The sequence below is a fragment of the Lithobates pipiens genome, unplaced genomic scaffold (genome assembly GCF_037356315.1).
Source record: "Lithobates pipiens isolate NorthernLeopardFrog02 unplaced genomic scaffold, aLitPip1_a1.2 Scaffold_23, whole genome shotgun sequence".
Classification (NCBI taxonomy): Eukaryota; Metazoa; Chordata; class Amphibia; order Anura; family Ranidae; genus Lithobates; species Lithobates pipiens.
Window position 1 is genome coordinate 166,653,299 of NW_027507785.1, and position 17,778 is coordinate 166,671,076.

General features: G+C 45.6%; 1 protein-coding gene across 6 annotated transcripts in view; it reads right to left on the reverse strand.

Annotated features, from left to right (window-relative positions):
- Nucleotides 1–17,778, reverse strand: part of LOC143928001 (myomegalin-like) — a 426,442-nt gene that overhangs the window by 134,707 nt on the left and 273,957 nt on the right. For all 6 annotated transcript variants that reach the window (XM_077452562.1, XM_077452560.1, XM_077452558.1 and 3 more), the window contains one exon: nt 1,448–1,548. In XM_077452562.1, the coding sequence (XP_077308688.1) occupies nt 1,448–1,548 (101 nt within the window). The remainder of the gene's footprint in view (nt 1–1,447; nt 1,549–17,778) is intronic.

Sequence of the window (17,778 nt, forward strand, 5' to 3'; positions counted from 1 at the left end):
CTTTTGTAATTGTCTGCCTATATGGTGCATGGGCAGAAAGATGTTCTGAATGTCTGCAGGACATTGCATCAAAGATCCACTGATCGTGGGTGCAAAGCTTTGCAGACCGCAGTCTATAAAGAACAATAAATGCACTTTTTTTACACACCAAATCATGTGCATTTATTATTTTTTTAAGGTGAACTTAACCTTTAAAGTGATTGCAAAGGATCTTTTTTTATTTTTTTAAAATAACAAACATGTCGTACTTACCTCCACTGTGCAGCTCGTTTTGCACAGAGTGGCCCCGAACATCAGATAAACGCCTAGGAGAAGTGCTCTCCTGAGGGGGCTACCTTTAGGGCACGCTCCAGAGTCCACCATTTGCGTCCACGGACACGAATGCTGGACTCGGCCCTGCCTCCCAGCGCCTGCATCATTAAATTTTATTGACAGCTGCAGGAGCCAATGGCTGCTGCTATGAATCTATCCAATCAAGAGCCAGGACCCCTTGGAGAGAGGGACAGTGCATCCCCGTTGAGGAGATGGTGGGGCTTTGGTAAAAGGGCGGGTGGGGGGGGGGGCGGTGACTGCCAGGTGTTTTAGGATGCATTAAGGTGAAAAAACACGAGGGTTTACAACCCCTTTAAAAGACAGTTTCTGAGCCTGGAGTTCAGCTTTATTATTTTCTCACAACTGAGGTCCCCATGTCCTATACTAATTTAGCTGCCCTTTTCTGCAAACTTGAACTGTATATTAATGATCAAGTGTTGTTATTAATGCTTTGTATAGGGCAAAAATGTCCCTGCTCTTGAGTTTAACACAAGAAAGTGTTTTGATAGAGTCATATCATCTAAAACACTGAAATGGTTCTTTTAATCCCAAACACTATGTCATGTATAAACAGGTTTAAAAAAAATATTAGTAGTTGATACTTGGAATTAACCAAATTTAATTTTGAATGCAGACTTTAAACTAGATTTAAATTTATCTATAGACTGTTTTACAGAATGTCTAAACTTATAGATCTTAACTCACACATGAGGGGAACCGTGACCTTTGTATAGTTTCTGCTAAGTCACTCTCTCAGTAACTCTCAATAGAGAAATAATTTTCTTCAGTTTTATAATTCCGTATGAACTTTACTATTATTATTGTATTCAGGAAAGTTGAATTAATAAAGTATGGTCTAATTTGGAACAAAATCAACTTTTTAATGACAGGTTCGGTAAAGGCTGTGAATTGCAATGACCTATTCAATAATAAGGTATATCTAGGAAAGAAATCACACAAATTTCAAAAGGGTATGGGATACAAAAAGTCCCCTTGGCATGCAAAAACAGAACAAACAGGGGTAGTCCGTATGTGTAATAAATATATTATCAATGACAGTTATATTATTGTATAGAGAACACATAAATAATCACTGTTGCAAGCACAAAGATGACATTCTGTAGTAAACTGTTACCTAATTTTAGATGGGATTATTTCCGCATCCTGAAGCTCAAATTGTAGCTTTTCAGAAATCACTTCCTTTGGAATAATCAAATGGCCACTTTCCTTCATTACCTGGAAAATAAAATTTCAGATAGTTTTTTTTTTAAACAAATGTTGATGTCCTTCATCAACTCCTTATCTGCATTTGCTTTCAAATAACTGTCCATTGTAATTATAAATGTATTTTTGTGAAATGTGGATTTTTCTTTGCAAAACAGTTTTCTTCTATTGACCACCAATCACTATATGTTGTTATTTCTGTGGTTGCCATGGTTATTTTACTAGCAGCTTTAATAATTATTGATTAATTCACAAATTCAATCAGTTGCATTCATGGGACTATGGACTCAAAAGTGTATCATCTGAACCAGTTTGTGTTGCTGCAAATAAAAAATAAATAAAATATGATGGAATAGCACAGAGAAACTTTGGCTATCCGTGGTGTGTGGGTATGTTTTATAATATTTCAGTCTAGATGTTTAAGCCAAGAGTTCTTTACATTTTTGATACATCTTATATCATTAGGCAGGCCTGTGAGATAAAAAAAATTGTAAGCAATATTTGTCAATTTTCTTTTTCAGTTACGTACGCAAAAAAATGCTTTATGTAATTTATTACTAAAGTGAACCTGTGCTTCCTTTGTGTGCCTCTCTGATCTTTCATTTTTCTGTTGAGTCCCGACTATTTATGACTTCATAACTAAGCTCTACTAACTGCTTTCCATTGCCCATTTTAGTTAACAGTGAAAAACAGTGGCAATATAAGTAATGATAAGTTTGCATTGGTCTGTGTAGTTACATATTGGGCTTTGATAAACATAGGCATTTCTACCACAAGCAGATGGAGGCACATAGTCCACTGATGTATCCCTTCAGGATTTCTAAAGATATGATGTTTGTACACAAAGCATAAAAATGTAATTATGAACATACAGTTAATAAAGACATAACTGCACAATCAACTAGTTCAAATGTGTACTTTAGTGCTTCAGAAAAAAAAGGTCATAAGCAAAACAATAAAAGGGAAAGGAGGGTAAAGCAGTATTTAACTCCAAAACAAATATTGATTAAATCGCAGCTCGCCAATTCTGAGATGTGGTGGATGTATTGGTTTTCCTTTTTAGGTGTTTTCCTTTATTTTCTCCTGGTGATCCAGCCATTAAGGCCTTCTAGCAGTTAGAGAGTAGGGACAAATAATTTAACACTGACAGGAATGCAATGGTCAGCTTTTATTCATTTAAGTAAAACTTTTATCCCCCCAAAAAACTGTTTGTATTTGTGTTGACTGTCTGCACATCAGGGTACGGAGCCCAGCACATCAGTTCACAGGGCCCATCAGGGTACAGGGCACATCAGGGCACAGCATTTTAGGACACAGCACATCAGGCCACATCATGATAAAGGGCACATCACATCAGGGTTCAGGCACATCTAGCCACATCAGGGTACAGTTCACAGCACGTCAGGGTACATCAGGGTACAGGGCACAGCACATCAGGGTACAGTGCACATCAGGGCACAATACATCAGGGTACAGAGCCCAGCACATCAGGACAGATCAGGGCACAGCACATCAGGGTACAGGGCACAGCACATCAGGGTACAGGGCACAGCACATCAGGGTGCAGGGCAAATCAGGGCACAGCACATCAGGGTACAGGGCACAGCACATCAGTGTACAGGGCAAATCAGGGCACAGCACATCAGGGCACAGCACATCAGGGTACAGCACATCAGGGTACAGCACATCAGGGTACAGGGCAAATCAGGGCACAGCACATCAGGACACAGGGCACAGCACATCAGGACACAGCACATCAGGACACAGGACACAGCACATCATGGCACGGCACGACACGGCACATCAGGGCACGGCACATCAGGACCTGGCACATCAGGACACGGCACATCAGGACATGGCACATGGCACATCAGGGTACAGGACACAGCAAATCAAGACAGGGTACATGGCACATCAGGGCACAGGACACAGCATATCAGGGCTTAGCACATCAGGACAGGGCACATCAGGATAGGGTACATCAGGACAGGGAACATGGCACAAAAGGGTACAGGACACAGCACATCAGGGCCCAGGACACAGCACATCAGGGCCCAGGACACAGCACATCAGGACTACAGGGCACAGCACATCAGGACTACAGGGCACAGCACATCAGGACTACAGGGCACAGCACATCAGGGTACAGGAAATCAGAGCACAGGGCAAATCAGGGCGAAGGGCACATCAGGGCACAGTACATCAGGGCATAGCACATCAGGGCACAGGACATTGGGGCACAGCATACTGTGGCACAGCACAACAGGCACATCAGGGCACAGAGCACATCACGACACAGGGCACAAGGCACATCAGGGCACAACCGGCACATGAGGGAACAAGGCACATGAGGGAACAAGGCACATGGCACATTGGGGCACATCAAAGCACATGGAGCCCATCAGGGTACATGGGGTACATCAAAGCACATAGGGTACATTAGAGTACATGGGGCACATCAAAGCGCATGGGGCGCATCAGGGCACAGCGTTTACTAGTCATTTTCTTAAAATGCAGAGTAGCACAGGAAGCATCTGTGATAAGTTCTCTCTCATGTCACACTGCTCCCTGGCAGCCCCTCCTCTCTTCTTGTCCATCCCAGATGATGTCACAAGCAAATGGGGATGGATGAGAGGATGAGAAGAGAGGATGGGCCGCAGGGCAGCAGCGCAATATGAGAGCGATCTTATTACAGACGCTTCCTGCGCTACTCTGCATGCTGGCTAAATCTGGCTAAATCTCGATCTACCTGCCAGCTGTCATTGATTGACGGGGTAGATCTCTGCGGACTTTGCCGCAGAACAACTAAGAAACCCCAATTGAGAAACAATGCGATAGGCAAATTAGGCAGCCGCTGAAATCAGCCCACTGATCCATCGGCCCACCGGGAAACTCCCGGTAGTCCTGATGGCCAGTACATGCCTGCTTAGAATTGATATGTTACAAGAGGGTAGTAATACCAGGATCTTGTGCCATAGCATATTTTTTTTTGTGTTGGGTTTCTTTAAGGGATGTATAAATGGAGGATTTTAGAGGCACGGCTTTTATCCAAGTTAACAGTGATAGATTTTGTTGGAACTTGTTTTCCTTTGGTTTTCATTAGTATTTTCCCCCCAAAAAAGTGGTATTATGAAAATTATATACATATTAGTGATCAAGTATTGTTGATTTGGGCCTTGAGAGCACAGTCCATCAAAAGTAGTAGGTTCATCAAACTGTAGGTTTTGGGTAAAGCCTGACATGTATGGGCATATTTATATATAAGCGGTGAATGTGACTTTCAACAAACAGTCATTGGTGGTAAATCAATGCTCTTTTTTTGTTTGATTTATAGATAGGAGTAAAATATTTTTATGTAACACGATTTCAATGTAACTAGATAAATATTTTGTCCTAGATGGAATAACCAAGCTTTCAAGCTTTTGAATGAAGGAGAGGCTATCTGGAATTCAAGGGTTTTCCACAATAATTGTGAGGTAGAGATACAATAGAAATCAGGTTTTAATTATTTTAGCATCATCCCCAAACATTTACAGTAAGCCATATTATCACAAATTTTCTAGTGATTTTAAAGGCTGAAGTATTTTTTTTTTACCTTTGTCTGCATTAACCACTTCAGCCCTGGAAGGATTTACCCACTTCCTGACTAGGCTAGGCCATTTTTTGCGATACAGCACTGCGCCGCTTTAACTGACAATTGCGTGGTCATGCGACACTGTACCCAAACAAAATTGACGTCCTTTTTTCCGGACAAATACAGCTTTATTTTGGGGGTATTTGATCACCTCTGCGGTTTTTATTTTTTGCACTATAAACAAAAAAAGACTGACAATTTTGAAAAAAAAGCTATATTTTTTTCCTTTTGCTATAATAAATGTTCCCATAAGAATATATACAAAAACAAATTTCTTCCTCGGTTTAGGCCGATATGTATTCTTCTACATGTTTTTGGTAAAACAAAAAAACGCAATAAGCATATATTGATTTGTTTATAGCGTCTCTAAAATAAGGAATAGATTTATGGCATTTTTATTACTAATTTTTTTTACCAGTAAAGGCGGCGATCGGGACTGCGACATTGCGGCGGACAGATCGGACACTTTTGACACTATTTTGGGACCATTGACATTTATACAGCGATCAGAGCTAAAAATAACCACTGATTACTGTATAAATGTCACTGGTAGGGAAGGGGTTAACACTAGGGGTTGATCAAGGGGTCAAATGTGTGTCCTAGGGAGTGTTTCTAACTGTGGGGGGATGGGACTGACTGGGGAGGAGACTGATCGTTGTTCCTAAACAGTAGAAACAACAGATCAATCTCCTCACCCCTAACAGAATGGAGATCTGTACATTTACACTTCTCAGGAGCAAGGAGCAATCACGGCTGCCGGCCACGCACATTGGCTCCTATGTCACTAAAGCACCCACCATACAGCTACAGCGATTTGCACAGTAGTGCCATTCAATTGACGGCAGCCGGCAAGTGGTTAAGTTAACCACTTCAATACCAAGGCACTTTTGACCCCTTCCTGCCCAGGCCTATTTTCAGCTTTCAATGCTGTCACATTTTTTAATTACAATTGCACAGTCATGCAACATGGTACCCATATGAAATTGTTTTTTTTTTTTTTTTTACACAAATAGAGCTTTCATTTGGTGGTAATTGATCACCTCTGCAGTTTTTATTTTTTAAAAGCTGATTGGCTTGATTGGCTCCCCCGCTGGCCAATCAGCGAATGTGTCTACATGGGCTAGTGCCCAAAACGACCAACAGGAGAGTTGTTTCGCTCAACCGTGCCACCTTGGTGGTCAGCAAGTAAGTAGTTAATTTTTTTTTTTTTTTCAATGTTTTTTATTCTTTTTTTTTTTTTTTTTTTTTACATACAGTGACCAAAGCAATACAGTACTACTCTGGGGAGGTGATCAGGATTTTTTTCGTATACACTGTGGGGTTGATTTACTAAAACTAGAGAGTGCAAAACCTGGTACAGCTCTGCATAGAAACCAATCACCTTCCAGATTTTTTTTGTCAAAGCATAATTGAACAATTTGAAGTTAGAAGCTGTTTGGCTACCATGCGCAGCTGCACTAGATTTTTCACTCTCCAGTTTTACTAGATCAATCCCTATTTACAATTATACGCAACCATTTTTTTTATGAATGATAACTACTCATTCAGAGTTTACTATTGTGAAGAGCTTTGATTGGCCACAGCTAATTACATGGTACAGATAGGCTGTGATTGGCCATGTCTGTACTACGTGATCACTGTGACCAATCACAGAACTCATCACAATAGTACACAATGAAAGGCATGTAATAAAGCCTTTCATTGTGTACAACTGTCATGTAATCTGCTGTGGTTTGCAACAGGCCGGTACAGTGCTCTATCATCAGCCATAGGGCGGGATTCATATGATGTCCTCCCAGAACAACAGTGTTCCTATGCAGCCATCATTTTACAATAGGCTGGGCATGAAGATGTTAAGAAACCTTCTGCATGCAGTTCTTCTTCCAGCCCCCCTTATACATCACCCAACAGCGTTTGATTGAAAAATTTATGGAATTTGGCTAATAATTTTCGTCTAAAAAAAGTGCATCAGATGCAACTGCTGTCTGGGTATTGGAGCTGTCAAAATAAAATAGGTGCAGTGGAAGATTTTCACTGTAAAGCATGAATGGCGGAGTCTGTTCGTTTTTATTTTGTTTTCCGACCTGCAGGCTGAACGACAAAAAAACTATCAGTGTATGTCCAGGTTAAAGCGGTTCTAAATCCTAAATATTATTTACCGCATTAAGGTAAACAATGTTTAGATAAAAGTATACCCACTCATCCCCCCTCATACTTACCTGAGTCCTCACTTGATCCAACATTGTGTTGGTCTTAAGGGGCTCTCTGCTATTACTTCCCAGTCTCACAGGCTTTGCTGAGGCAGTGAAAGCCATTAGGTCTGGCTGTTGTAAGTCAAATTCTGTGACAAAGGAGCGGAGAGGCAAAGCCGAGCCACACTGTCTGTGTCTATGGACACAGGCAGTGCAGTTCAGGATAGAGCCCACAAGTGTGCCACAATAGAAAGCAGCTTTATATGGTAGCACACTGAGAAGAGGAGGAGCCAGGAGCACTGACGAGGGACCCAAAAAGAGGATGTTGCGGGCTCCTCTGTGCAATTCCATTCTACAGAACAGATAAGTGTAAAAACTAACAAAGAAACACTTTACCTTTACAATCACTTTAAGTCTTTCAAGGAGAAGACTGCCACAAGATGGCTGAGAGTAGTGATGGACGAACTTCCGACGGGACGTTTCGCGAACGCGAAATGCGAACGGACCCAAACGTTCGCGAAACCGACCGTTCGCCGCGGGCCCCATTGACTTCAATGGGAGGCGAACTTTGCAAACCTTCATGTCGAATTTGCGGCCACGTGGTAATTATTAGGGGGTAAAACGTAGTCCCACCATCTGGACAATGACATAATACATGTATGAGGTGAATTTGGGATCGATAACTACAAGCATTTTTATTTTATTTGGGAAATTGTTCTAACAATTCAGGACTATGGAGCTAATGAAGGCAATGGAGGAGAGGGAAGGTCAGGGACCAGGGTAGGCAAAGAAGAGGGTGCAGGAGATGATCACCAGCAGCGTGACATACCGGAATGACACATGCACCGTGATAGAGGCATCTGACAGCAGCACCGTAATACAGAGCACTGACAGCAGCACCGTGACATACAGCGCTGACAGCAGCACCGTGACATACAGCGCTGACAGCAGCACCGTGACATACAGCGCTGACAGCAGCACCGTGACATACAGCGCTGACAGCAGCACCGTGACATACAGCGCTGACAGCAGCACCGTGACATACAGCGCTGACAGCAGCACCGTGACATACAGCGCTGACAGCAGCACCGTGACATACAGCGCTGACAGCAGCACCGTGACATACAGCGCTGACAGCAGCACCGTGACATACAGCGCTGACAGCAGCACCGTGACATACAGCGCTGACAGCAGCACCGTGACATACAGCACTGACAGCAGCACCGTAAGCAGCCCCAGGAGGAAGTCAGCACAGCACAGGGATGGTGTGATCCCCTCATAATAAGAACCCCCAGGAGGAAGTCAGCACAGCACAGGGATAGTGTGATCCCTTCATAATAAGAACCCCCAGGAGGAAGTCAGCACAGCACAGGGATATCATAAGCAGCCCCAGTAGAAATATGACACCGCTCAACCTCTTCAAAGAGGAGGGTAGGGGCATATAGTACGGTGTGCTTTTTTGGGTCAAGGAAGTGAGCCAAATGAATTAAGAAGGTCTGTGTGCTTGATTAAAAAAATAGTTTATAGACATATACATGGTCTACTGGTCACATGTGTTGAATTCCTCCGAGATCCATGCCTCATTCATTTTTAGAAATGTGAGGTAGTTAACACTGTGGTGAGCTAGGCGAGTACGCTTATCGGTCACAATCCCCCCTGCTGCGCTGAACGTCCTTTCGGACAGGACACTGGATGAGGGGCAAGCCAACAGTTCGATTGCAAATTGGGCAAGCTCTGGCCAGAGGTCAAGCCTGCCCACCCAGTAGTCTAGGGGTTCATCACTCCTCAGAGCGTCCACATCGGCCGTTAACCCAATGTAGTCGGACACCTGACGGTCTAGGCGTTCCCTGATGCTGGATCCGGATGACACCTGTCGATGGGTCGGCTGAAAGAATGACCTCATATCCGAAGTCACCAACACATCTTCAAACCGGCCTCTTCTTGCAGGCGCTGTTGGATTGGTACCCGCAAATCCTTCTCTGGGAGTGGGAATTGCTCCTCTGCCAGCGCACGCAAAAGCAGAATGCAGCATTTCTCGAAGCAAGGCCTGGAAGTGCTGCATTCTGACAGCCCTCTGCGACGGCGGTAACATTTCCGCCATTTTGTGTTTGTACCGGGGGTCTAAGTACGTTGCCACCCAGTACTGGTCCTTGACCCTCATGCTTTTTATACGGGGGTCCCTATTAAAACACTGGAGCATGAAGGCCCCCATTTGCACTAAAGTGGAAGCGGTGTGGTGGCCTGGCTCCTGCTCATCATCCAGGATAATGTCGTCCTCTTCATTCTCCTCTCCCCATCCTCGCACAACAGGGATCCCAGAAAGGTTTAAAGCATGCTCTTCTTGCTCCTGCTCATCCGCCCCGGCACCATCCTCCTCTGACTCCTCATCAGACTCCTGTTGTTGACTTGTCTCAGATAGAGTAGCCCCCCCTGGGAATTCATCCAGCATTGCGACTTCCTCATCTTCCCGCTCCTGCTCCTCCACAGCCTGATCAATGACACGACGCAATGCACGCTCCAGAAAGAAGGCATAAGGTACCATGTCACTGATGGCGCCATGGCTGCGACTGACCAGTTTGGTGATCTCCTCAAATGGCCGCAGAAGTCTGCATGTGTCGCGCATGAGCAGCCACTGGCGCGGTGAAAAAAAACCCAGCTCCCCAGAACCGTTTCTTTCGCAGAGTTCATACAGGTAGACGTTAACTGCACGTTTCTGCTGGAGCAGCCTATCAAGCATATAGAAGGTTGAGTTCCATCGCGTCGGGCAATCGCAAATAAGACGTCTGACCGGCAGATGGTGTCGCCGCTGAATGTCAGCAAGGCGAGCCATGGCCGTGTAAGATCTTCTGAAATGGGCCGAGATTTTCCTTGCCTGCCGCAAGATGTCCTGGACCCCAGGGTATTTGACAAGGAATCGCTGCACGACCAAGTTTAAGACGTGTGCCATGCACGGCACGTGCGTGATTTTGCCCTGTTTCAATGCGCTAAGCAGATTGGCACCGTTGTCACACACCACTTTACCAACTGTCAAATTGAGCGGTGTTAGCCACTCATCTGCCTGTGAACGCAAAGCTGAAAGGAGTGCCGGGCCAGTGTGGCTCTTTGCTTCCAGGCACAACAGACGCAGCACGGCATGGCAACGTCTCACCTGGCATGTGGAATAGGTTCTGGGGAGCTTGGGCGGTGCAGTGGAAGAGACGCTAGCAGCGGAAAAGGAGGAGGCAGCTGAGGAGGAGAGGGAGGAGGATGGAGTAGGAGGAGGAGAAGAAGAGTCAGGCCTGCATGCAATCCGTGGCGGTAAAACCAAATCTACACGGGTGCCACGGGTTACATGCTTGACGGCCGTCAGAAGGTTCACCCAGTGGGCAGTAAAACTGATATACCTTCCCTGCCCGTGTTTGCTAGACCACGTGTCTGTGGTCAGATGTATCTTGGCACCGACACTGTGTGCCAGAGATACATTCACTTGCCGCTGAACATGGCCATATAGCTCTGGGATGCCCTTCTCTGAGAAATACTTCCTTCCTGGGACCTTCCATTGTGGTGTTCCAATGGCCACAAATTTGCGAAAGGCCTCCGAGTCCACCAGTTTATATGGCAGTAGTTGGCGGGCTATGAGTTCTGACAAGCCAGCCGCCAACCGTTGGGCAAGAGGGTTATCCGGCATCATCATTTTTTTACGCTCAAACATTAGGCCCACGGAAGCCTGCCTTTTTGCAGAAAAATGTGAGCTTGGCGTGATGGAAGGTGGAGTGGAGGACAATTGTGAGGAGAGAGGAGAAGGAGAAGTAGAAGACGAGGCTGGACGGTGAGAGCCTGCAGTGTGGCTTTGTGTGTTCCGTTGCTCCCACTGGGCTCGGTGATGGCTGCTCATGTGCCTTCTTAAGGCGGTCGTCCCTAGGTGAGTATTGGGCTTACCGCGACTAACGCGTTGACTGCAAAGATTGCAGATGGCAACGCTATTGTCAGCAGCGGACACGTTAAAAAAAGCCCACACTGCGGAGCCATGTGCCGGTGTCCTGGGAGCGCCAGATGTGACCGTACATGGTCGATGACTCGCTCCTGATACATTTGCAGTCTGCTTTGTCCCTGCTGTGCAATGTAAGTCATTGCTGCTTCTCCTCCCTATCTGCTGGTCCATATCTCCCTCTGAACTCCCCTCCTCTTCCTCTCTTGTGGGCACCCACGTGACATCACTAGACACGTCATCATCAACGTCACCTTCCCCACCGCTATAAGTAGAGATCTCGGAGTAGGCAGCAACACCGGGGACCAACCTCCTCCTTGGGCTGATCTGGGTACTGGCGTCAGACTGCTGAGTAGCGCTTGTTGCTACCTCCTCTTCCTGATCCAATACCAAGAGTGGCTGCGCATCAGAAATGTCCTCTTGATATGGATCGGAAAATAATTCCAGTGACTCAAGCGGAAGGTATGTGGTGGTGGTGGTGGTGGTCGTGTTGTTGGTGGTAGTGTCTTTGGGGGTGCACATAGCAGAGAGTGAAGAAGAGGGTGCAGATCGAGAGGATGAGGAGGGTGCAGAAGAGTAAGGCTGAGCGAGCCACTCAACCAAGTCTGGTGCATCCTTTAAAGTAATTGAACGCACCTTCTGCAACTTCCCACTTTGGCTCAAGCCTGTTGCTCCTGCCCTACCCCTACCACCCCTGCGGAAGGGCCTGCCTCTTCCTCTGCATGTCATTTTTTAAATGACCCTGTGACAAAACTCTTAGTCCCTATACCGCTGAAGGACTGCTGCAGTATAGGTGAGCGGTCAGCAGTGGTGCACGTCAACCCTATCTATTGTGGACCTATAGCGGTCCTTACAGAACAGCAGACTGTACCGCACTCAAGCCTATGTACCGTAGCACCCTATACCAAGTTACCAGTCCTTATAAGAACTTTTGTGGAACAAGCAGGTTGTGTGTTAGTGATTAGCAGACTGTACGTCAGTCCCTATACCGCTGAAGGACTGCTGCAGTATAGGGCAGCGGTCAGCAGTGGTGCACGTCAACCCTATCTATTGTGGACCGATAGCGGTCCTTACAGAACAGCAGACTGTACCGCACTCAAGCCTATGTACCGTAGCACCCTATACCAAGTTACCAGTCCTTATAAGAACTTTTGTGGACCAAGCAGGTTGTGTATTAGTGTTTAGCAGACTGTACGTCAGTCCCTATACCGCTGAAGGACTGCTGCAGTATAGGGCAGCGGTCAGCAGTGGTGCACGTCAACCCTATCTATTGTGGACCGATAGCGGTCCTTACAGAACAGCAGACTGTACCGCACTCAAGCCTATGTACCGTAGCACCCTATACCAAGTTACCAGTCCTTATAAGAACTTTTGTGGAACAAGCAGGTTGTGTGTTAGTGATTAGCAGACTGTACGTCAGTCCCTATACCGCTGAAGGACTGCTGCAGTATAGGTGAGCGGTCAGCAGTGGTGCACGTCAACCCTATCTATTGTGGACCGATAGCGGTCCTTACAGAACAGCAGACTGTACCGCACTCAAGCCTATGTACCGTAGCACCCTATACCAAGTTACCAGTCCTTATAAGAACTTTTGTGGACCAAGCAGGTTGTGTATTAGTGTTTAGCAGACTGTACGTCAGTCCCTATACCGCTGAAGGACTGCTGCAGTATAGGGCAGCGGTCAGCAGTGGTGCACGTCAACCCTATCTATTGTGGACCGATAGCGGTCCTTACAGAACAGCAGACTGTACCGCACTCAAGCCTATGTACCGTAGCACCCTATACCAAGTTACCAGTCCTTATAAGAACTTTTGTGGAACAAGCAGGTTGTGTGTTAGTGATTAGCAGACTGTACGTCAGTCCCTATACCGCTGAAGGACTGCTGCAGTATAGGTGAGCGGTCAGCAGTGGTGCACGTCAACCCTATCTATTGTGGACCGATAGCGGTCCTTACAGAACAGCAGACTGTACCGCACTCAAGCCTATGTACCGTAGCACCCTATACCAAGTTACCAGTCCTTATAAGAACTTTTGTGGACCAAGCAGGTTGTGTATTAGTGTTTAGCAGACTGTACGTCAGTCCCTATACCGCTGAAGGACTGCTGCAGTATAGGGCAGCGGTCAGCAGTGGTGCACGTCAACCCTATCTATTGTGGACCGATAGCGGTCCTTACAGAACAGCAGACTGTACCGCACTCAAGCCTATGTACCGTAGCACCCTATACCAAGTTACCAGTCCTTATAAGAACTTTTGTGGACCAAGCAGGTTGTGTATTAGTGTTTAGCAGACTGTACGTCAGTCCCTATACCGCTGAAGGACTGCTGCAGTATAGGGCAGCGGTCAGCAGTGGTGCACGTCAACCCTATCTATTGTGGACCGATAGCGGTCCTTACAGAACAGCAGACTGTACCGCACTCAAGCCTATGTACCGTAGCACCCTATACCAAGTTACCAGTCCTTATAAGAACTTTTGTGGAACAAGCAGGTTGTGTGTTAGTGATTAGCAGACTGTACGTCAGTCCCTATACCGCTGAAGGACTGCTGCAGTATAGGTGAGCGGTCAGCAGTGGTGCACGTCAACCCTATCTATTGTGGACCGATAGCGGTCCTTACAGAACAGCAGACTGTACCGCACTCAAGCCTATGTACCGTAGCACCCTATACCAAGTTACCAGTCCTTATAAGAACTTTTGTGGACCAAGCAGGTTGTGTATTAGTGTTTAGCAGACTGTACGTCAGTCCCTATACCGCTGAAGGACTGCTGCAGTATAGGGCAGCGGTCAGCAGTGGTGCACGTCAACCCTATCTATTGTGGACCGATAGCGGTCCTTACAGAACAGCAGACTGTACCGCACTCAAGCCTATGTACCGTAGCACCCTATACCAAGTTACCAGTCCTTATAAGAACTTTTGTGGAACAAGCAGGTTGTGTGTTAGTGATTAGCAGACTGTACGTCAGTCCCTATACCGCTGAAGGACTGCTGCAGTATAGGTGAGCGGTCAGCAGTGGTGCACGTCAACCCTATCTATTGTGGACCGATAGCGGTCCTTACAGAACAGCAGACTGTACCGCACTCAAGCCTATGTACCGTAGCACCCTATACCAAGTTACCAGTCCTTATAAGAACTTTTGTGGACCAAGCAGGTTGTGTATTAGTGTTTAGCAGACTGTACGTCAGTCCCTATACCGCTGAAGGACTGCTGCAGTATAGGGCAGCGGTCAGCAGTGGTGCACGTCAACCCTATCTATTGTGGACCGATAGCGGTCCTTACAGAACAGCAGACTGTACCGCACTCAAGCCTATGTACCGTAGCACCCTATACCAAGTTACCAGTCCTTATAAGAACTTTTGTGGACCAAGCAGGTTGTGTATTAGTGTTTAGCAGACTGTACGTCAGTCCCTATACCGCTGAAGGACTGCTGCAGTATAGGGCAGCGGTCAGCAGTGGTGCACGTCAACCCTATCTATTGTGGACCGATAGCGGTCCTTACAGAACAGCAGACTGTACCGCACTCAAGCCTATGTACCGTAGCACCCTATACCAAGTTACCAGTCCTTATAAGAACTTTTGTGGAACAAGCAGGTTGTGTGTTAGTGATTAGCAGACTGTACGTCAGTCCCTATACCGCTGAAGGACTGCTGCAGTATAGGGCAGCGGTCAGCAGTGGTGCACGTCAACCCTATCTATTGTGGACCGATAGCGGTCCTTACAGAACAGCAGACTGTACCGCACTCAAGCCTATGTACCGTAGCACCCTATACCAAGTTACCAGTCCTTATAAGAACTTTTGTGGAACAAGCAGGTTGTGTGTTAGTGATTAGCAGACTGTACGTCAGTCCCTATACCGCTGAAGGACTGCTGCAGTATAGGTGAGCGGTCAGCAGTGGTGCACGTCAACCCTATCTATTGTGGACCGATAGCGGTCCTTACAGAACAGCAGACTGTACCGCACTCAAGCCTATGTACCGTAGCACCCTATACCAAGTTACCAGTCCTTATAAGAACTTTTGTGGAACAAGTGAGTTGTGAATGTTTAGCAGACTGCAGCAGAAGGGCAGCAGTCAAGTATAATATCCTTTCTATATTTGGAAGAAAGAATATTATACATGTACAAGCCTATTACTGTACCACTGATACCAGTCCTGAAAAGAACCTTTGTGGAACTAATAATAACAGCAAGTCTTTAAAATTACCCTCACTGCCTGACAACACTGCTTCCTTCCTGTCCCTATACAAATTGGCAAAAAAAGAGAACGATTAGTGGTTACTGGAACAGCTCTTTTGTGGACCTTGATAGTAACAGCTAATGATGATGATGATGATGATGATGATGAAAGACTAATCTGGCTGTCCCTGTAGCATACACCGTCCTTTCCCTTTCTCTAAACTAACAAAAGACACTCAGGCTGCTGCAAGAATCAGCAGCACAGCAAACCTATCAACACCTAACACCTATACCAGTCCTGAAAAGAACTTTTGTGTACCAAATAGCTAGTGGTTTATCTCTCCCTACTCCACACAGGAACCTGTCCCTATCTTAACAGAAGAAAGAATGTAAAATGGCCACCGGATCGGGTGTATTTATAGGTTAGGGGGAATGTACAAGTGTCCATGTGCTGTCATGTCTCAATTGGCTGTCCTGTATCACATGATAAACGTGTCACCAAAGGTTAAAGTTCTTGTATACATTAAACACGTAAGTCCGCCGCGGCGAACGACGGAAAAAGGCGTTCGAACGTGCGGACCGCGAATGTCGGAAATTCGCCGCGAAACGACCGCCGGGCGAACCGTTCGGCCATCACTAGCTGAGAGTATAGATTAGATATAGATGCATGTACATGTACACAAAAGTACTATAATATGTAATATGCATATGCTGGATGTGCAAAGTGTCTCCTTGCTAAAGTTTTATGAACAGAAGAAGAATTAAAATTAAATTAAAATTTGAATTTTAAAGAGACTTTCAGGCTTGAGACCATTGTATTATGTTGCACATAACCTGTTGGGCTTTTCTTCTGTTTCTGCGATCCATATAAATGTGATACTCTCTAAGAACAGAGCCAAGGTTCTTTGAAGGTTGCGTTCTACATGCATACAGTCAGGTCCATAAATATTGGGACATCAACACAATTCTAATCTTTTTGGCTCTATACAACAGTGTTTCCCAACTCCAGTCCTCAAGGCACCCCAACAGGTCATGTTTTCAGAATTTCCCTCAGATGAAACGGCTGTGGTAATTACTAAGGCTATGAAACTGGCGATCAAATCACCTGTGCAAAATAATGGACAGCCTGAAAACAAGACCTGCTGGGGCGCCTTGAGGACTGGAGTGGAGAAACACTGCTATACACCACCAACATGGATTTGAAATGAAACTCAAGATGAAAACAAGATGTGCTTTAACTGCAGACTTTCAGCTTTAATTTGATTTATGTCCAAATCAAGGGAACCGTGTAGGAATTACAACAGCTTGTATATGTGCCTCCCACTTTTTAAGGGACCAAAAGTAATGGGACAGATTAACAATCAGCCATCAAACTTTCACTTTTTAATACTTGGTTGCAAATCCTTTGCATTCAATTACAGCCTCAAGTCTGGAACACGTAGACATCACCAGATGCTGGGTTTCATCCCTGGTGATGCCCTGCTAGGCCTCTACTGCAACTAACTTCAGTTCCTGCATGTTCTTGGCGCATTTTCCCTTTAGTTTTGTCTTCAACAACTGAAATGCATGCTCAATCAGATTCAGGTCAGGTGATTGACTTGGCCATCGCATAACATTCCACTTCTTTCCCTTAAACTCTTTGGTTTCTTTCGGAGTATGCTTCGGGTCATTGACCATCTGCACTGTGAAGCGCCGTCCAATGAGTTCTGAAGCATTTTGCTGAATATGAGCACATGATATTGCCTGAAACACTTCAGAATTCATCCTGCTGCTTTTGTCAGCAGTCACATCATCAATAAATACAAGAGAACCAGTTCCATTGGCAGCCATACATGCCCACGCCATGACACTACCATTACCATGCTTCAGTGATGAGGTGGTATGCTTTGGATCATGAGCAGTTCCTTTCCTTCTCCATACTCTTCTCTTCCCATCACTCTTGTACAAGTTGATCTTGGTCTTATCTGTCCATAGGATGTTGTTCCTGAACTGTGAAGGCTTTTTTAGATGTTGTTTGGCAAACTCTAATCTGGCCTTCCTGTTTTTTGAGGTTCCCCAATGGTTTACATCTTGTTTTGAACCGTCTGTATTCATTTTGTGAAGGGTGTTTTCTTCACCAGGGAAAGAATTCTGTGGTCTTCCAGGTCTTGTGGTGTTGCTGAGCTCACCAGTGCCTTCTTTTTTCTTTTATGGATGTTTCAAACAGTTGATTTGGCCACACCTAATGTTTGATGGGTTTGTTTTGTTTTTTCAGCCTAATGATGGCTTGCTTCACTGATA